Below are 21650 nucleotides of genomic sequence, written 5' to 3' on the forward strand. Positions count from 1 at the left end.
TAGTGTCTTGAAAGAGGAAAACAACCCAAAGCAACACACATACACACAAGAAAACAGGGGTCTTGCTAAATTCCTTTGTTTCTATGAGCTCAGGAGATCTCATCCCAGGGCTTGCCTTCAGTAGAACTACTAAGCCTGAGTTATTTAATTCAAGCCAATCCACTATCATTCCTCACACAGTCATTTGCTGAATTAGCAATTAAGAAGTTTTTAACTCCATCCACTGTGTAAGTAGTGAGTCTAAGTGACACTGCTCAAGTGGTAATGTGACTTTGCCAGAAAAGGACTTCCTGTGGCACAGGCACATAATTTTACAAGAAAGTGCCAAAATCCTCTAGCACACCCACAACCAGGTCAGAAGCAAAAAATGTGTTTAGATCAATGACTCAGAAGACAAACTTCCTCTGTGCCAGGGTACCCTCTCATGATCAGAAGCAGGCACATATTCAAGACAGTCTTTCTACTTTCTGGCTCAACACAACCACTCCGTAACAAATCTGGGTGGCCAGAGTTCACACATCAGAGCTCTATCCCACAGCACAAGAGGAAATATTTTGCATTCTTGTGTTTCTGTTTCAAGTGAAAGGTAACTGATAAGAAATCTCCGTAATACATTCATTATAAACTGTTCAATACATTGGGATTCTTTGGGATTAAAAAAAAAAAATCATTATTTGGAACAAAAAATAACACTAAGGGGACTGTACACTTTCAGTACATGAGTGCTTAAAAAACACCCCAACTTAGCTCACACAGTATCTCACAGAGATACATTGAGACATAAACTTTAAACAACAAACTTTACAGAAAACCCACCATGATTACTCTGAAGATTTTCCTACCGTACAAAGAAAAACACCCCAAAGCAAACTAGCTAAACGTCAAACCCCCAAATGTGTAGTGCCTTCTGCCCTTATGTTACAGCCAAGCCAGGTGCAGAAGTTGTTATCTCAGAAGTCTTGCAGATGGTCAGACCCTTTTACACTAATCTTAGAAATTTTAACTTCAAAAGTACCTAAGATAGGTATATATCTTTTATGCTTACGGAAACTCTTGAAAGGAAAAGTTTGGCTACCAGAAAAAAAACAGCAGCTGCAAAAGAAAAACAAAGGCTCACCTGGGCTCAAAGATTAATAATTTACCTTCTGTCCTCTTTTGTTTGCAATGTATTGCTTGGAATAAAGAGAACATCACTGCCTTACTTTATTCATCCTCCCCCAGTCAATCAGTAACAACTTCTTCTTTAAGTTGACCTTGAACTTAACTCTCACAAAAATATGAAGTACTTCAAAAATGTTGCTCTAAGCTGCCCTTAGAGAGACCAACTTTTTGCAGAGTAGATTCCTTCTGTCTGTCCCACCTCTAAAACATCTAAATTCCCACTGCCCATACTAAGGATCCATTCCAAAAGAAGTAATATTTCTTACAAGTTTCATACTGTTACTCCTCTTACTACCAAACAATAAAAGGAGGGGATGACAGGAAACAGCATTTTTTGCCAGAAGTAGATGTTTGTCTTTTAGTTCAGATGACCAAGCTTTTGCCTGCCTGTTCAGAAGCTACCAAAGCCAAGCCTGACACACATTTTCTGTAGAAAGAAGCTCTCTCAGCTGCTTATGTTGTGTTTTAAAAGATGACCAAAACACAAGTGACTTAAAAACTCTCTTAAAACACAATTTAAGGTTTGTTATGGTCACAATCTGTGATGCTGATGGGAAGGCTCCCCAGTCAAAACACTGACACCACAATTTTCAACAGAGCTTTCAGGTGAAGAAGGTTCTGGTCCACAGTTTCCTCGACACTTGTTCTGAGCAAGTACAGGAAATCAGCCAAAGCTGAGCCCTCTTTGCACTTGGAGACATTCTATAACCAGCTAGGACTTAATAAAATACCCAGAGATAGCCATAGAGGTAGATTTTAAATATTTATATATTTTGCATGTGTAATAAAAACATGTGGGTTTAAAAATTGTACGTATTATATATTAGCATTGCTAAGTCACTGGTGATGTCCATCAGCACACTAGACAGGAATGAAAACCAAGTAATATGCTGTAAAAGTTTCTCTCAGGCTCTGAAGCTGAGAAGGAAATTAAGTTTTCTGCAAGTGGGAAAGAGCAAACACAACAAGAAAGGAACAAGGGCTGAAAGAAGGATATATTTAGAGCTGCAGTGCTGTTCTGGTTTTACACAATTTGGCCACTTCACTAAAAACAAGGGTGGCCAATTCAGTGTTGCTGGAAGACAGAGAATCTAAAATTGTTAAAAATACAGCAGAAGTCTTTGAATGGTATAGAGACAAGACAAAGTGAGAACTAAGTCAAGAAAATAGTTTCTCTATGTGCTTTGGTTTTAGCAGAAGGATTTTATCCCGACATCCTGAAGAGCTGCATCCTTCAACAGCATATTAAAAACATTTATCTGACTGACTTGCTGTATGGAGGGGCTGCAGCCACAGTGTTTTAAAATGTAGGCACAGAAGGTCCCAGAATTCATCCTTCTTGGCAGAACTCAGAATTCAGTTGATATGACCTCAATTTGGCACAGGTTTTTGTTTCATAAAACCTTCAGAAAATTAACATACCACATTTATTTTAATGACATATTGCTGCACAAACATGAAGTTATGCACAGCTGTGGTACCTATGACTATCAGACAAATTATGAGCAATGTAACAAATTAACAGAAGCCAAGAAGAGCCGCCCATTATAATTCTTGACTATTTGCAAGAATCCTTTGTTTAGCAACAGGAAAATGCTGGAGTAAATGTCACAAAAACAAAATAACGTCTTTTGCTCTGGCATAGTTTCATGAAATGGGTTACATCTGCTGCAACAACAACTCAAGAGTAACATTTAGACCTGTCTTCACTATTTCAGGAATCTAGCTGCCTAGGACAACAATAAGAAATATGTATACAAAAGCAACCAAATTCTTTCACAAGGTTATCAAATTAAAACAGAAGTCACAGAATCTATCCTAGAATGCTTTGCCAATTTTAGTATATGATAGTTAAAAGCATTTTCTTCCATGCCACTTTTGTATCAGTAAAAACCTCCAATAAAAAATGGAACTTAAACAGAAATTCTTTTGCTTGAAAAGTCTATATGATTTGCTGATAATCCATATGATTATTTCCATAGGAAACAAACCTGAAACAAATCCAAAACAAACCCACCCTTACCCACCCAAATTCTCAACGATGTATTTTATATGGTTTCACCAACCCAGGCCCAAGGAAGCTTCAGAGCAACCTTCTTCCATTACAAACACTTCTCAGTCCCCATTCTAGACAAAAGCATGTGAGCTGCTGTTCAGCTTCTCTGCACACTAGGGAGACAGCACCCTCTCTTTAGGAACTTCAGAGGACAAAGCACCAGTAAGGCTGTTTGCCTCAGAGGTAAGAAATCCGTGAACACGGGAAGTGCAGGCAGTTTCATCAAGTGATCAAGTCCTCTTTCTTCATTTGAGTCACAGGGTTTTTGTATCTTGTCTAATCCACCAAGTTACACAGCAACAGTTCACACTGACAGTATCTGAACAATGAGATGAACTTTAGGAGGACACCAATCAAGGGCCATTTTGCTCCTTTGTGCAAGTAACATGTTTTGGCAACTAAGGGGTGTGATTTAAAGATTCTGCAAGGAGGAAGAGAAAGAAGTGTGTTTGCTTAGTCGTCTCTGCAATTCTGCACGGTGTTTGTTTTTCTGCTGAGGTAGCAAGTGCTTGAATAAGCCTTATAATAAGATGAAAGTGTCAAAAGTTTTTGTCTTCCAATAACAACCACATGTTTCCTTTTGAAAGCCTGGGACACAATTATACTAAAAGTTCAGCTATTTTTTACTAATGCTGTCAGTTTGTCTTTCTGAAATATTTTAACATTGCCTTTTTTTCTGAGTTTCTTTTTGACAGCCTAGGTTTTAGGAAAGGTACAGAATGATTAACTAACCTTTGTTTATTCAAGTTCATTTACTGAAGTGCCTTGGGCCAACACAAGATGAGTATCCACAGATGAAAGTCTCCACTCTCAGAAGACTCAGTAACTGCCAGGACATGTGAGCATTTCTTCAACCCAGCTTGTTTGGAATGAGTCCTACACCCAGCCCTACCTAGGGAACTCGGTCCCATCCCTGCAGTCTATTCAAGTGCAACTGTATCTCCAAAACATCTCTCTACCAGTCACAGCGAGTTTAGAAGTGAATTTAAAACCACAGAAGCTTTACATTACACACTTGAACTTTCATTTCATTAAGCAGCAGCTTAAAAAAATACCTAAAAACCTTACAGGCTTTCCCTGGCACACATTTAATCAACTTGCTCAGTTCTCCAGTCTCTCATACTATGCTTCACTAAGCCATCTACACATATTTCCTAGAAATCTGTTTGCTTATCTGTATCAGATTATACTAAAGGAAACTTCCAAACAGCATTTCTGAAAGTTTAAGTTGAAATAAGCCTAATGTTTTCCAACAGCTTAAAAAGACAGAATGAAAAATTTCTCTTCAGAAATAAAGGCCAAGTCACAGTGGAACAAAACCACTGCTGTTTGTAAATTTTTTGACTGAAGAGGCAGTGGTAAATTCAAAAATCAAGTTCCTCAGACTTCTTACCTTATCACCTTTTTCCCCAGATTTCTTCTTTTTAGGATTATCCTTCCAAAGAGATTCTACAGCAATATATCCTTGAAGACTCCAGTCATACAGCTGTGTGCCAGCAACCTTTGAAACAAAAGTTTTTTGAAAGCATGAGTGTAATAATCTGGGGAATATTGCCTTGCTTCTTATTTAAGTGGAAAAAGTCTCAAAACACAAGACGTTTAACTCTTCCTGTTCAAGCTCAGGATGTACAGCATTAATAAACATCTTGGGAAAAAAAGGTCACATGAGGAATAAGAAAAAATAATGTGCTAAAAACTATATGAAGACTACCTGAGAATATATCTGTACAAACAGGAGGGGAATGATGCTGCGTGGAAACAATCCTGGTTTTCTTAGTATTTGGCATTCAACATAATTAACATAAGCAAAGTATTTCTTAATTTAACAATATCCATTTCAAAGACCAAAAAAACCCTACTTAAGTTTGTCCCTATTTTGCAATTTTAATTTTCTTCTTATTTGTTTTTTAGAACTTGCTGATAGATGGCTGTAGTGAATAACCAGCTGTCAACTCCCAAAACAGAACATAGCTAGGAAAGACTGTATTTGGTATATTACACCAACAGCTATTTTATTACAGGAAAAGGCCTTAAGTCTAATAAAACAGTATCCCTTGTCCCTTATGTGAAATAGAACTGTTATATCTATATATCTATATATCTATAACCCTTTAAAACTAAAGAGTGTTAGGTTTTTATAGCAGGGCTCAGGTCTATACTCACTTTCATATCACTATCAGTTTCTATATGAAGAACAGCAAAATGGACAATCTGTCCAACTAAACAGCTATTAAACTAAAAAAAAATATGAAATCAAGCACTAAGAAGGTATTTCCCTATCTTCTACAGCAGGCAAAGCTGGAAAACCCAAACTCTGACAACAGGGCAAGCGTAAATGTTTCTGAAACAGTTTTCTGATGTTTCTGAAAAAGTTTCTGAATTACATTTTTAAGTTTCTTCCAGTCTCCATCAATTCACTGTTCAGAGATTTTCTGAGCTAGAGGTGATTTTTATGAGTGCAAAAAGGCCCAAGGAAATTCCCTTCTATGAACTTTTGGCACGGGGTTCAAGGGGAAGTGCAAATTTTTAGCATCCCTGTGCCAAGTGGTTCTAGTGCTGGGTACACATGGTGTGAAGAGCCACTTCCCCTTGTTTGTCTGATTTGTAATCAGCAAGACTGATTACACCAGTTATTACACAATGGTACAAGGATGTGCTTCTGGGCAGATACCATGTGCTTGCTACCTTACAAAAGAGGCTATTGAATAAACAGAATTAATAGAAAACAAACCCAAATCAGCAACTACACTTCCAAGTCACAACTAAATCCAAAACATAGGCTGTCTTAAATACAAAGTAGCCTTTCTGTCACCATATCTGACCAATTACTTTGGTTTAAACAAGTCCATTGGATGCACTGAGTTTTCTCTATAGGCGAAAGTGAAAAGGGTCATCAGAAAAAAGCACAGCAAGTGAACCAGTTAAATCTCCAAAACTGCCCAATTTAAATTTTACAGGTATAGAGAGCTCTTCTGTTTTTCAGTATCAGGAGGGTTCATTCTCAAGCACTTCAACAAAGTAGTGGGTTCATCTGAAAAGATGGTGATCGCTTCTGCAAACAGTACAAACCTACCAGGACTGAAGAATAATCACAATAAACAAAGTGCTGGTTTTGTCTGCAATGTTACTGAAGAGACAGCTACCAATATAAAATGAGAAAAACAACTATCCATAAGCTATTTTATTCTTTCTGCTTAAAAACACTCCATTAAAATATTTAAAAGCACACTAAAGGCCTAGCAGTACAAACTTAAAAATGTTCTTATTTTAGGAGTCATAGGACCAAGTGATGTACGAATTGCATTAAATGAGAAATTGGTCATTGATGTCACTGGATTAAGCAGCTACATCACAAGGTACAGCAACCCTGACAGTTTAGTCTGCCAAAACCAACCAATGTTTCACCAGTGCACAAACCTCCCAAGACCCAGGACTCACAGATACTTTCACAGTTGGAAAATACAGTTCTAGGCAGACTGGAAGGGCAAGATACAAGGTCAACATGCTAGAATACCATCACTGTTGAATGCAGCACTGTAAGCAGGTTTGTATGCTAAGTTTGAACAAACAAGTTCAAAAGTCAGATCGCGTGGTTTCAGATTCAGCGGGATTCTGAAAGTTCGGGGTGACCATGGGCCACCAACACCCATACTGGGCACTACTGGGGTAGCACCAGGGGTCTCCAAGGCCCAATGTGCATGGAGAAGACCTTCCATATTTTAATCCCACATAGCACCATAAGCACGCATTACTGACTATACTGGATGTTGCACACAATTACACACATACAGAATTTTAGTTAGCAATTCTTTATCTACATTTCATGCTGGGTAACTAAACTGAGAATCCACTGGTTTTTCTACATTTACACTGTTAACAAAGCAGTCAAAGTGCCATTTCACCAGCATTCGGCAGCAAACATGGATCAAGTGACCACAGCTCCTGCTTTTCAACTCACAGTTCCTGGAATCATGTCCTGCTCTCAGCTGTGCCAGTGCAGCTGTTTATGCCTTATAGACTGATCTAAGCAAAGGACAAGGTATATGTTCAAAAGACATAGAAATAATGTGGTCTGCTGTCAAAGAAACAAAACTTGCTTTTGGGAAGCTTTTATTTCTTTCAAGAATGAAAGCATAACACACAGTATTTTAGTAAATTTGAAATGTTCTAATAACAAATCACAAAATTTAATTCTCATGATAGAGTGGTTTAAGTAACTACATAATGGAAAGTTCTTTCCAGATGGAAGATAAGCCACAGTAAATACAAAGTATTTTGAATATATTATGATTATCTGGAAAGCAATACCATTTCAAAACACTAAGTAGGGTTCCACCAGAATAAAATAAACTTTAGCATTAAATTCAGTTCCCTTACCACATACACAGTCTGACCTTTTGTTCGAAGTTATTAAAAGTAAAGTCATACTGGCAGTAAGGAAATAAATCCCTTACAAATTTGTGATTCATTAGAATGATTACTAAAGCAGGGAAAAAAAAATAACAGTCTATGCATTTCTTCCATCTTCAGTTAGACGATTAGTGTCTGAAAACTGTTACCAATGATGAACTCTGCTGCCACAACTCCACTTAGGAATTCATACAGCTTAATTAAAGAAAAATTTTTACTTCCAGAGAATTAAGTGTTGGACCTCAACTACAAATACATTTTTCCATGTTTATTTCCAACTCTCCATTGGAAAGTCTTAAATAAAAGTGGGAAGGAAACAAAACACCCCTAAACTAAAAAAAAAATAAACAACGCAAGACCCAATGAAGGGAATTATACAACTGTAAAAGAAAAAGCAGTGATGAAGTACTTAAGTGTGGAAGAAAAATAAAATAACATAATATAGAAAATAAAATAACTAATTAAAATTTATGTTCCAGAATATTTTCTATATTGTTTTATTAACTTGGCAAGTGAGCTGTGTACTGCAGACATCCCTTTCTAGGTTTACAGACATTTTTTGAAAGGCTTATGAAACATTTAAAAATAATTAATAGAGAGGAAGATGTTTCCAATTTCAGATTAAAGCCTAAAAATTATGGATGGTAAGATATGATATGCTTAAAACTTCGCTTTTTTAAGAAAAGAAAAGCACAAGATAGATTAGAGGAACCAAAACAGTATCTAGGATATTACTCTCCCCACAGAAGTTTCCAAATTCATACGTCTACTGTCCAGACCAAGTCAACAAAGCTAAACCTATTCCAATCTCCTATCAGATTTTTCATTACAGTCAAACTAAGAACTGTGAATTAATCAAAGAGCAATCATGCACTTCAAAGTTCTCATAAAATAAACTAAGTATTGTGAAGCTGTTAGCAGCAAATCCATAGTTAAGCCTGAACTGAGCTTCTTTAAAAACAGTAACATCAGTTTGAACAGTGTTCAATCACTTCCCACTTCACTGTTCAGAAGGCAAGCAGAATTTTAATACAGTTTCCAACAGAAATGTCTATGCTTCTTAAATTTTGATGGGTTTTTTTCCTGCCACTTGCATAATTTTCACTCTCTGAGAATAAGCCAACAGAATTATCTGTATTTAGAGCATCTGAATCCTGGAAGCACTAAAAAAAGATTCCATCAAAGATCAGAGTACCACCACACTGGCAGAGTTCAAACTCAGCAGTTTTGACTCTCCCTAAGTCAATGACCTTTCAGTTTTTAAAGAACATCATATGTTCTTGAGAATATCATATTACCATTCTGACATCTCAGAGTTATTAGCAAGTGCCCAACAACTAGATAGCAAATTTACCAAAGGCTGAAACATAAAGAATTTCTGAAAGATACAAGTATGTGTACTGTGAGTGGTTAAAAGCTGGATTTGAAACACAGTGTGGTGGAGAACTGAGGAATCTGCCAGTACCACTAAGTGTGGAGAGCAAGGCACATGACCTAACATCAGCAGGGGCTGTAAGCAATTCTGTGGTCTCTTCAGTTCTTGCTCTCACAGGAAACTCACTTAAGCAACTGCAAGTTAACATGTTTCTTTGTGCCTGGAACAACAAATCCAGGAACAGGGAAGGCATCCAGTAAGTTTGCAGCAGAATTCTTATCCCATTCCAGAATATGCATGCTATCTTTCTTAAAACCCTAACCAAAAAAAGGCAGAAAATGTCAATAACATTTATCTCAAAATGTTATGATGACTTCTCTATAGAACTCTTTTTTTTTTTATTTCAAACACTGTTTTCATTTGCTCACAAGATATTTCAGGCTTCCTTAGTATTGTAAGTAAACACACAAACCATACTCACTTAGCATATTTATGTTAATTTAGTGTTACATGAGGTTAGAGATTCTGAAAGGAAATGACATTCCTCTAACTGAAGACACTACTGCAGATGTTAAAAAAAAAGTCACTGAAAGGAACATGTCCGATTGTCTTTCAGCCCAGACTGCATCTGCTTTGACAAAATAACTGAAATGTTGTTAATTGCCACTGACATGGCTTTTAAACATGGATGACCAGTTAATTTGAAGCTAGGAGGCAACAATCAAAGTAAAAGAGACTTCTCCAAAGAAAGGTATCATCACTGACCTTCGCAATAGCAACTGCTTGCTGAGGGTAATACAGGGAGGTACCGATACCCATGAGAGCTGCAGGATACACTAACTTCTTTATTTTTGATCCTGTTTTGTAACAAAAAATCAACAAACACAAACCATTGTTAACCAAGACAGCTGAATGGCCCCAACATTTTATTTATATACAATTCTCTTAAATACAGTTTAGTGTATTTTCTCTTCCATCCTACCAGTTTCTTAAGAAACATAATCACTCTGATCAGTAGAGGCCTCCCTAATAGTTTGCTAAACATTGTAAGCTTCACTAAGATCATATCTTAGATTCACTGTGCACATATAATCCTTTGGGCATAAACTGCTGACCGAGTCTGGGACTAGGACTGGACACAGCTTCACCTGAGCTCCTCGGAGTAGGAGTCTAGAAAGGAAGGAGGTTGTCTCTGAACCCTGTGACTCAACGATCCTCCCCAGACAGGTCTGTCTGACCTGTCCTCTATGCACTAACTGATCAGGTGAACCTTGCTGTCAAATCTTTTTACATCATTGCTTTGTATCAATAAGCACATTGCTGCTCTCTCTTACAAGTGAAGTGCATGACTCCATTTGCAACACAAGGTTAAAACTAATTATCTCCAATGGCATTTTAAACCAAGCTGGATGACTGCACAATATTCACATGATTAAACTTTGAATACTGTATTCTCTACTTAGTGAGCAGCTGTCATTTAGGAAAAAAATAAAGTACTACTTTCACCAGCTTCACAGGAAAATTAAGTATTTTGAGGTGCACTTCTAATTTCTATACAGCCAAGCACACTCTTCCAGTTTGTTCAACACATTCAGGCCCCACAAAGGTTTATTTTTGTCCAAACCATCTCCTCACTGGTATTTAAATTCTACAGCTTTAAAGTTCTGTTACCTACATTTCACTGCATTAAGAATATCTCAACGTAAGCACAAAATAATTTTTCACACTTAACATTTCTTAAACTAACGCTTCTTTTCAGGAAAGCATGAACATTTCTTCCACAAGGGTGATGAAATTAACTGTATCACTTTTCTGTAGTGCAAAATGTGCAGGTATTTATAGTACACCCAGAGTTCACAAGTCTATTTGCTGAATCACCATCTGCAGCAGTTCTGTGCCTGGACACATAATACTTAGAAGAAACTCAAATATACACCTAATTGGACAAATATCATAGTTCAGGAACATCTGTATTTTACCATAATTCACTCCCCTGTTGTTTTCTACAGGGCCATATGTGATCAAGAACTTCAAAAATTAAAAATATTTTTAGGCTAAAAAGTACCAAACCAGTCCTTCCCCATTTTTGTTATACTAAGCTACAACAGGGTAATACAGAAGACTAGATTCTAGTAACAAATACAGCAGGGATAAAACAATAATTGTTGGTTATTAAACACCTTTTCCATGAAGTTTCTTTATAATTGAAGCAACATTGTAGAAACATGCTTGTACAGTTTAGTCAGATCTCATTGTCACAATTAAAAATTAGTACCCTAAAACCCACAAATAAATTACCCAAAATCGTAACATAACCAGTTCAAATGGTTCTCACTTACCTCTAGCAAGAAACAATCCAATAATTCCAGCAAAACTTATCACACCAAGTCTTGGATAAAATCCAGCAGGGGGTTTTTGGAGAAATTCATAGCCCTCTGAAAAGAAGCCAGAACAAAGTGCTTTAATGTAATGTGAAAGTGTTTTTGTGATAAGGAATCATCAATACACGCTGGCAATTGTTACAAAACACAAAGAGTTATCAAAACACATGTAATTATCATGCCCATTTTAGATATGCTGGCAAAAAATTCAAAGCCTTTGAGATCTTCTCTAGTGACACATGAATGAAACTGAGCATTGTATTGTATTTATCAATTTTCACAGGAGCTTTGTCTTTGCTCCTGGGCCATCTGTTTTGTTTTCCTCTTTTGCATCTCAATCATGTCTTTTTCAAATTAAATGATAAAAACCTTTACAAAATGGCATTTTACAGTTACATGTTAACAAGAATTAGTTTCAGTAAAGTATTGTACAAAAACCACATCACAGAACAATGGAAAGACACAGCAAAAACAAAGTGCACTTGAAGATGGGAGTCTGGTGGGGGGAACGGAAACTATGGAAAATCTTCCATGCAAACGAATTCAAAGGACTGAAACCACTAAGTTTAAAGAAAAGAGGTGCAGTATCTGAAATGTGCTCTACATAGCATCCATGCTCAGTCCTGGTAAGCTTAAGTATGAAAGGATGCTCACAAAAACAAATTAAGATCTATGGAAGAAAACCAAAATGACAAGGATAAACATTACAAACAAAAGACCTAATGCTAGCAACAAGTAATATACTTTACAGTAGGTTTCAGCTACTAAGCTGGGTCAAGCAAATACTGCTACAGGCTGAGTCAAGCAAATACAGCTGGCTGGGAATAAATTGTGAGGGTTTTTCCCCTTCTTTTCCTGCATAACTAATTTTTAGTGACATTGATAAACATAAATGCTGGTCTCTAGTTTTAATTGTTTAGAAATGTAGTGTCATAAGTGACCCACAAAGGAAATTCAAACAGATACACAGTGGAAATAAAGTAGTTTTAAATGCATTAGAAATTATACATACAGTGATGCTTAATGGAATTCCCTTTAAACTAAAGACATAGCATAGTCCTGCATTTTAAATTGCTAGTGAAGAAAACTAAGCTGATTTACCTCTACCATGCTCAACAGCTTTTTCTAATTTGGGCATAGCTTTGGCATAAAGATCCTAAAAAAAAAAGAGAACAAGGGTAAATAGATACCAAGTAACTAAAATATTACCTATAGACTGTAACTGACCTGACAAAGAAAGGAGACAAAAAAAAACACTAAAGAAAAAAATGATGGGTCCCTAAAATAACTTACTTTTATTCCCACTTCCGCCCTTCACTTACAGGGCTATGCTTGCTCAACATTACATTCAGCATAACTTACAGATTTTTCTCAAAGCAGTCTTTGGAAAAGATGAAATATAATACTTCAAAGCACAGATGTCAATCTCAGTATTTTATTGAGATCAGGCAGCTGCAACTCAGAATTATCTCAGGTTTCTCAGTGTATGTAGGTATTGCAAAAATACTTGAGGTAATGCAAAGAAAAGAAGTATAATACTGCAATAAACTACTTCTTCACACTTCACAGGGGTATGTGACTCATTCTGCAAGGTGATAAATTCCACTTTCCAGAAGACTGTCTTAGGCTAACAAGACTGCATTTTGAAGTGACTTGGAAAATGAGATGTCCATAGATGTCCAAAGTAAATCAAAGACACTGCATAAACCCCACAGACTAGTTCCCCGTTTTTTTCAGACTGAAAATATTCAGGAAGAATTCACATTGCCTTTTATCAAAACAGAAGAGAAAATCTCAATAAAAAGAACTCTGCTGATTGTTATTTATGCTAATAATCCTACAGAGACACAGTGTAAGGCTGACTAAAAATTAGGGAACAAATTCATACACATATATGCCCAAAGCTAATGCAGAGAATAGTCTTGCAATTCCACCTGAACTGCATCTGGATGGGGATAATATCTTTAGAACTTTCATCTCCTCACTGGCAAGAGTGATATAAAAAAACCTCATCTGTCATGAGACTGAAAAAGTGTTAACATGTGACACACAGCATAACTCTAAATGGCTACTGGTCTTACGAAAAGCCAATTTAAGACAAACTTGCTCTAAAGACGCCAGAGACTAAGTCTGATCTTCTGTCACAGCTGAAACACAACTGGCCAATTTCTACATGAGGTTTTGAGCTGCATTTCCACTATAGTTAACTAATTTTGAAAAAGTAAAATGGATATACAAACACAACCAATTTTATTCTCATTGTCCTGGGTTATTTTTGATTTTAAAGACAACTAAGACACACCTAAATATTACTTTCTTCAACACAGCAAGGATGGGAAGGGGGTGCAAAATCAAAGCTACCTCCGACGACGGTTAGGCAAGTAAGGTTGCCCCAAACCCATGAAGTTTACGTGCCCACTTCATAAAATGAGTCAGTAAACCACTGCCAGCAAATGGCTTGTTGTGTGTGAGCAGAAGAGCACATCTGATGTCAATGATCACCAGACAGACAAAAAAAATAAAACAAACAGGATTACAACAGGTTAGCAAGACATAAAGCAAGGTTAAAGGCTTATCTTTAGTTAGTCCTAGTGGGAACTAACCTCCTCTCCAATTCCGTTCCCCAGTTAGGGTTACACAGACAACCAACCAAAACCCATGTGTTCAGGAGGCCAGAGCTCTGACTATCCTGCAGAAAGCCCCCCTTCCTTTTTCAAACTGCAGCCAGTGCTCCTGCTGGTGGCACTTCAGAAGCATTAGATTGAGTAACTCTGCAAAAATGTTTCAATCCTATTAAAGGTACCACCAAAGAAAATTTCCAGGCAGAAAGGACACCCTGATCTGCACAGCTTGGCTTTCAATGGAGAGCTGGGCAAACAGCTTGCACCTTAAGGGGATTCATAACAGCCAGACAGAAAAGCAGCAACTCGACTTAAGTTGCCAAGAGGCAACCACAGGGCAAGGATGCCCTTGCTTCAAAAGTAACACTCAACATTTCCTGAGCAGGAAAAAGCAAGAAAGCCATCCTGGGGCTTTGCAATCTAATACTAACAATTTAGGCCTTGACTACAAAAATCTTGGTTTTCCTCTCTGCTACAGAGACTGTTTTTGTATTTAATGACTATTTACTCTAAACATACTACCTAATGATATGAGAAGGTTTTGGGGCTAGGTCTGGGGATTAGGTTTACCACTGCTTAGTGGTATGGGATTTTCTCTCTTCCAGAGAGCTGCATTCCTTCCCTCAACATTCCAGTTCAGCAAACACTGATTTATTTTTTGCTAAGTTGTGTTTTGTCACAGTTGCAGTGAGGGCAACTTGGTTTTGCTGCTCCAAAACACACTGCTTGATAATTTAAGGCCTCCTTGAGCATGAAAACTGCAAATACCACTATCCTATCTTCCTCAGCCACAGAAAAGTGCCAAATTCAGTTATCTCTAGGTATATTTAAGCCTAAAGTTCACTTCAGAAAACAATTCTATGCTTTAGTTAATTTTCTTTTCATTCTTTTGGAAGGTGAACCCCTAAATCCAGGGTTTAGTTCAGCTAGTATAGAGACACAACTGGTTTTGTGTGACAAGAGGGTAAATAAAATATGACCTGAACTGTGGTAAATTTTAAGCAATGCAGAAAACTTTAGGTGATGCAGCATTTTTGAGAAATGCTTTTACAGCTATTAACTTTTATTTTGCTGCTATCTGTTACTTCCAACTCTGAAAAAGCAAACCACAATGCCAGCTGGAGCTTTATCCCCGAACCATCACCAGCTGCAATACAAACCATTATACCTGACACCAGGCTGTATATGGCTCCATAACATGCCGTAAACGGGAAACTCCCTCTTCCAACTCCGTTTTGGGATTCTCCACATATTTAGTCTCACGAGCTGGGGAGGAGTACAGTGACAGCTGTGAATATTAGCAAACAAGATGTTAAAAACAAAGGTGTAATTCTGTAAGTAGGTCTTCAGGGCATGAACAGTCCAAGCAGAGAACACCTAACACTGTGCTTACTACATAAACAATGCATAATAAAAATTCACACAGCTCTGAGACAACCATTATGAGCAAAGTTTAATTATACAGCACATAATTATGATGAAGATGACTTCTAACTGCTATACAATTCATTCATAGCTGCTATATGATCCAAGTCACAAGTTATAAATTAATATTAAACTAGTTTAATAAGAACACACAACATAATTGTGAAAAATGTTTCTCACCTTAATCAGCACTTCTGGTTCCCAGTTAACATACTGAATGTACTAGAAATCACAATCAATCATTTTCTATATTTGCACAAGCCATCATTAAAGAGCCTAAGCAGCTTCTAACAAAGGTAACATCCAATACAAATGTGCCTGTTTGTTACTGAGCAGGAAAATGGTACAACATCCCAACCTTTGGTCATTAACCACATCAGCAACTGACAGCACTAATGGCACCCTGGCACTGAGCAAAGAGGAACTGTAACGAGCAATGGGCACCTGCACATAATAAATGCTAAACCACCCTCTTTAGGGTGGAGAATCACAACATTTACTACAATTACCTAAGCATATTTGAAATTGTATTCCATTAAAAAAAAAAGACCGAAGTCTGTACTGTTGAAGATGAACAGCAAAGTTCAGATCAAAACAAAACATATTAAAATTTTGAGCAGTTTATATACTACACTGATGTTTAGTATAAAAAGCTTATATTTTATACCATATTTATACTCCATTTAGTAGTTTATTGTAAACTGATGACTGCAAGTATTGCTGCATTAAAATGTAGCTAGCTAGCCCTCTTCTCATGATCAGCTGGAAAAGAACTGTCTGTCATAATCAAAAAACCTGCTAACCATAACATAACATAAAATTACATAGAATTTCTCCAATAAGTTGATAACTTGTGCAGCTGGATTTCCCATAATACTTTGAAAGACAAGGATTTTCAGCCTCATTTCCCTAGGAAACCTGGTCATCCCTGGCAATCATAGTCACAAGCTGAACTTTGATCCTGTTGGACAACCTAACAGCAGTGTCTGGCACAGGGACAGAAGCCTCGGAGATAAGGAAATTCCCATATATTTTATGAAACTAGACAGCTGACACAGTAGAGATCCAAACTAACACCCTGTGAATGGCAAGAAAGGAAGCCGAAACTCCATGGCTTGCACATTCTGCTGTGCTGGAGTTGATGGCAAGCCCATTACTCAGCTCACATGAACTCCACGCTGCTGCCTCACGCCTGACTCAGGCCAGCAGAGGTTGGGCACGCGACAGCCCAGGCTGAGGCTCCCGGGCCAGGGAGGGCCAGGAGCCCACAGCAACTACGGCTCCTCTCACTCTGTACAAGGGAACTGCCCATGCAGACACAGCCAAAACACCTAAGTATGCACAAACACGAGTCTTAGTTCTAGTGCTTATGTAACAACACTTCAGCTTGGATTGAAACAACTTTAAACAACTGCACGCTTTCATGGATATAAAGCTGGATTTAGTTATGAACTACTTCTATTAATTTTTTTTTTAATGTTGGAGACTTTTAAAAGCCTGTGCAACAATGCTGGTGAATCTACAGTTTGACAGGGTATTTTAAAGCTCTACTTATAAGCAAGACATTTGTAACATCTTAAAGAAATGAAGATATAGCGGGTATTTATTACCACTACTTATTGTATTTGTTGTTGCTTAGGTCTGAATACTGTGAATAAAGAAAAACTGGTAAAATTCTGTAGGCTACTATAGTGGATTCAAAGTATTGCCAGACAAGAATTTGGATCATAAAAAAGAGAATGTTTTTAGAAATAAAACACTCTGATTTCCTGTTTTAGTGGAGAACATAAATGAATTTTTATTAGAATTTACCAACAGTACTTAACAGCAAAAAGTAAGTGGTATTATCTGGATAAAAAGCAAAGAAAATATTCCTGTGGACTTGAAATATACCAATAAGTAAATCTACAAACATGAAAACGTAATTTCTGAATGAAGAATACAAGGCTTTTATGTAGGAAAAAGATCTTACACACAAGCAAGCTTGGCACTATCAAGTGAAGAACATCAAATGTGATGCCCAGGTAAAAGCAAAACTATACAGATGTGTCTGTTGTGGAAAATTGAGAAGCAAATATCAAGGCATGAATACAAAAGGTGACAAGATGTACCTAAATGCTTTCACACATCAAAATAAGTATTTTTCAGAATTCTTTAGATAGAAGAGCACTAAGGCTCTAACCACACTTACCTCCTCAATTTTCAGCAACTCTTTTTTGGAAGTCTTCTCTGAAGAAGCAGCATAAACCTGGATAGAGAGCAAGCCCAGGCTGACAGGGGTGGCCCCCAGCCGAATTACCTGGAAACATTATAGGAAGACAAGTACATCATTATGTGCAAACAAAACAGCAACACGTTTGAACATATCCAGGTAGACAATGTTTATGTCCCTCTACATGGTAAAAAGTGATATATTAAGATGCTTGGAAATTAGGAGAAAGGGCGGTCAGCAGTACACAACCTAATGCTCTCAGGCACCCACATGGTAACATCTAAATGACTCCAGATGGTAGCTGGAAAAGCCTAAGGCTAACAGACACAGTAGAAATAAACACTAACCTAGAAGAAATAAAGGCTAATCTCACCAGTTTTCATCTCACAAAAAAGATCTCATTTTCTCTCATTTGAAATAATTTTTGTATTAACTTCCTCAGTTTAAATAGCAAGATTATATTAATATTTTAATCAACTTCATGAATGCCCATAATACCTCAATTTTTCCATAGTTAGTACCAAGAAGTTCAGTGTTTTACTTCTACTTAATATTTGCATCTACATTTAGGAAAACAATAAGACCTACAACTATAAATACCAGAACAAAATCAGTACTTTCTAAGAATTTTAGGAATGTCTCCTACTTCTCTGTCAGAAACACCAATTACTAGACTGTTTTTTGAATACTCTAAATTCAATCCAATCACACAATACAACCACCATGAGTAAGGTGGATATAATTCTTCCAATATTCAGGACCTACACTAAATTTTATTTCTTAATGAGAAATTCTGCTTCAACTTAAAAAACAGAAGATAAAAATCTTAGCTGCACAGTAAACCAAGAATGCCAAGAGAGCATTTTCCAGCAAACGCACATCCTTATTAACAGCAAAGTATAACTCCAGAAATGTCAGTGGGAAAGCTTTTAATGTCTCATACTCCTGTTACTGCTCATGGAAATGTGCAGAGTTACAACAGCCTGGTTTTTGCTGGATCAGGTTACAGCACGAGTGGATCTAAAACCAAACTGGAGGCGTGTGGCTCCTCTCCAGCACTGGCTCCCAGAAGTCCTGCTGCTCACCTTGCCCTAGCTTTGGTGGCCGGATGCTTCCACTGTGAGGCAATTCACCTTGCCAATTTGGCAAAAGATTAATCCTGAAAGAGAAGTGGAGAGCTTTGTGCGGGATTAGTAAATTGAACCCATCCATGAAACAGCCTGACAAGCACCAGAGGAACTGTGTGGTCCAGGGAAGAAGGGATGAGAAAGGAGAAGGCAGCAAGGCCTCTTCCTTTTCGGAACTAATAGGGTCTGTTGCATTGACCTAGCTGCTTGTGCGACTGAAGCCGTGGTCAAACCAGCACGTCCTTCGTGCTGTAACGGCGGTAACTGGCCCAGCCACGGCACAATTGCTCTTTCTGTTTGTTCCAGAACTGTTAGAAAACAGCTTTAAAATTACCCAGACCTCATCAGCTTCTTGTAAGCAGTTGCGCATTTGCAGCTTAAATTTCTTCCACTGCTTTGCAGGTGGAATGTTTATTAAATGTAACCAAGAGACGCCTCCAACTAAAAATTAGATGATATAGTTGTCAAACTTCCTGAAAACGTTCATTTATGCGTAGAAAACAGCACACAAGAACTAGGTCACAGGATTGCTTTTCTGGAAGACATAAGGGATCTGATGGGTCAAAATGTATGGAAAAACTTGCTTACAATGGAAGTTTTTCCTTGTCTGAATTTATGGACTCATTACTAAAGCACTATAAATGAAACACCACAATGACTGGATCAGCTGTTTCACAGCCAAGGAAAGACAAGGATAATCTTTAATAGTGTTTGCTTAAACACTTTTCACATACTTCCGTTAGCCAGGGCAAAAACAAATGCTACTAACCATTAATAGCTGTAGAGTTTATTTCCTCAATCTCTCCTTTTTTTTCACTGCAAAATTGTTGTGACACTGAAAAGGCAAAAATCTAAATGCATTTTCATTCTGAAATATGTTTTCAAACAGTAAATGGTGCTAAGCGTCACCAGCAGAAACCATAAATCCAAATGCTTTAAATATTTGAGATTTTTATATAAAGACACAAACAGCAGAGCACAACACTGGAAGCACCTTGGTTTCACAAAACAGTATTGGCAATCACAAAACTACTCAGACTGAAAAGGTCAACTGTTTACATTATCAAGATACTGAAGTGCAGACATTTTCCATCAGTTCTACTTCTTAGCAAAATGAAATTAACCACTAAAAGTGCAAGTTGAACCTCTTCTTAAATGTGCTGTTCAAGTCATACTGCAATGGTCCCCTACATCAGCCTTATGGGACAGACAGAACTGCTGCTGAAATACTGCATATTTGTGCAAACAGAGGTATTTATTTGGGAGTATGAAAGATCAACTGCTGCACTTCTTGTTTCCAAAACTCCCTCTAGGATCTCATTTTTGAATTCCATACTAACCATGTATTACTAAAACAACTGGTTAGTAAACATTTTGACTGATTGAGCTGTGCCTTCAAGCCTGCCAGTCTTACAGCCATGCAGCCAGTATCAGAAAAGCAGAGCTGACATTCTTTTCTATTGGCAGTGCTCTGCAGCTATTTTAAGTAAAAAAGATACATCTACTCCTCTCTGGCTGAAGAATTCAAGTTTGTCTTTAGACACCACATAGGAAAAGCTTGACCCTACTTTTGAGAAGGCTGGTACTGGCCCTAATGTATGTAACTGCTTCGTTTTTCTCTTCTTTTTCTATTCTTCCTCCTATTTCTCAACCTGAACTATAAAAACATAAAACCAAAATCCAAACTCTTGAACACTCCTGTCCCTGAAGCACAAATACCCTGGACAAAAAAAGGACAAAAAGCCACCTTCCCCTTTGGCTCTCAGAGGCATAACATCAGGTTGGCCTGCAGCACCTAAATCCTCACTGGCTGTATAAAAGTACTCATATTATGCATACTGCCTAAATGCACAGGTTCACATATAACCCCTCTAATGACAATTCAGTATCAATTATGGAATTCTCAATGATTCTGAGAACAAAAGAATTCCAGCAGCTGCCACAACATTAAAGCACGAAAAGAAAAAAGTTGTGAAAAGAGCAGAGCAAGTGAAGGCTCAGCACATCAGTACCACAGATTCATAGAATTGTCAGGGTTGGAAGGGACCTCTGGAGATCATCCAGTCGAACCTCACCACCAAGCCAGGGTGACCTGGAGCAGGTGACACAGGAACATGTCCAGGTGGGCTTTGAGTATCGCCAAAGACTCCACGACCTCCCTGGGCAGTCTGTTCCAGTGCTCTGCCATCTCAGTGTAAAGTTCTTCCTCATGTTGAGACGCAACTTACTGTGTTTCAGTTATGTATTAGTATTTGGTACACTCAGGATATTGGTATCTAGACATATTATCAATATTTGACACAGAAAGTGGTACCAAGGAAATTGAGTATCGACAATCGAGCAGCACCAGGTTTTTGGTTTTTTTTTTTTTTAAAAAGTAGCCGTAACAACTATCTTACTGACACACAGAGCTCGCTTTTAAGCTGATGGGATCTGGGGCTGCTCTTATCAGAGGCAAAGACCTTTGAGACAGCGAGACCCGGACCGCGCTTTTCGCAGGCTTCACGGACAACCTTCACGCACTAAAGGGACACTTTTCAAGCCCGAGTCGACGCTTTCAAGCGACAACTGCACGAACCCAGATTCTACGGTAACACAGCTCCGCGCTGCTGGAAGCAATTTCAAAAGAAGAAGAAGCTGTAAAGAAGGAATGTGATCTGCACGCACGAATCCAAGCTCTGCGGCAACACAGCTGCGCGCGGCTGTATCCCAGGCGCAGTTTAAGCAAGGAATGTTCTCTTTTCATGCAACACGGAGGACACGCGGTTCTGAAGCGCTAAAAGGAGCGACTAAGCAGCTGCAAGGAGAGTGGAACTAAGAGCCTGCGAAGAGCTAAAGGCAGAGCCCGCGGGCGGAGCGGGGGAGGCGGCGGCGCGGGCCCG

The 21650-nt window shown here is 38.0% G+C and overlaps 1 protein-coding gene across 2 annotated transcripts in view; it reads right to left on the reverse strand.

The window, feature by feature from the left end:
• APOO (apolipoprotein O) overlaps positions 1–21650 on the reverse strand; it is a 29236-nt gene that overhangs the window by 7470 nt on the left and 116 nt on the right. The window contains exons 1-7 of one of the 2 annotated variants that reach the window (XM_032100834.1): positions 19538–21641; positions 17621–17728; positions 15173–15292; positions 12485–12539; positions 11342–11437; positions 9768–9859; positions 4611–4718 (exon numbers count right to left, since the gene is read on the reverse strand). In XM_032100834.1, coding sequence (XP_031956725.1) covers positions 4611–4718; positions 9768–9859; positions 11342–11437; positions 12485–12539; positions 15173–15292; positions 17621–17728; positions 19538–19540 — 582 coding nt within the window. In that variant the 5' untranslated portion in view covers positions 19541–21641. Of the gene's footprint in view, positions 1–4610; positions 4719–9767; positions 9860–11341; positions 11438–12484; positions 12540–15172; positions 15293–17620; positions 17729–19537; positions 21642–21650 lie in introns of those variants that run through there. The other variant, XM_032100833.1, reaches the window with a different exon arrangement.

Source organism: Corvus moneduloides, chromosome 2, assembly GCF_009650955.1.
Source record: "Corvus moneduloides isolate bCorMon1 chromosome 2, bCorMon1.pri, whole genome shotgun sequence".
Taxonomy (NCBI): domain Eukaryota; kingdom Metazoa; phylum Chordata; class Aves; order Passeriformes; family Corvidae; genus Corvus; species Corvus moneduloides.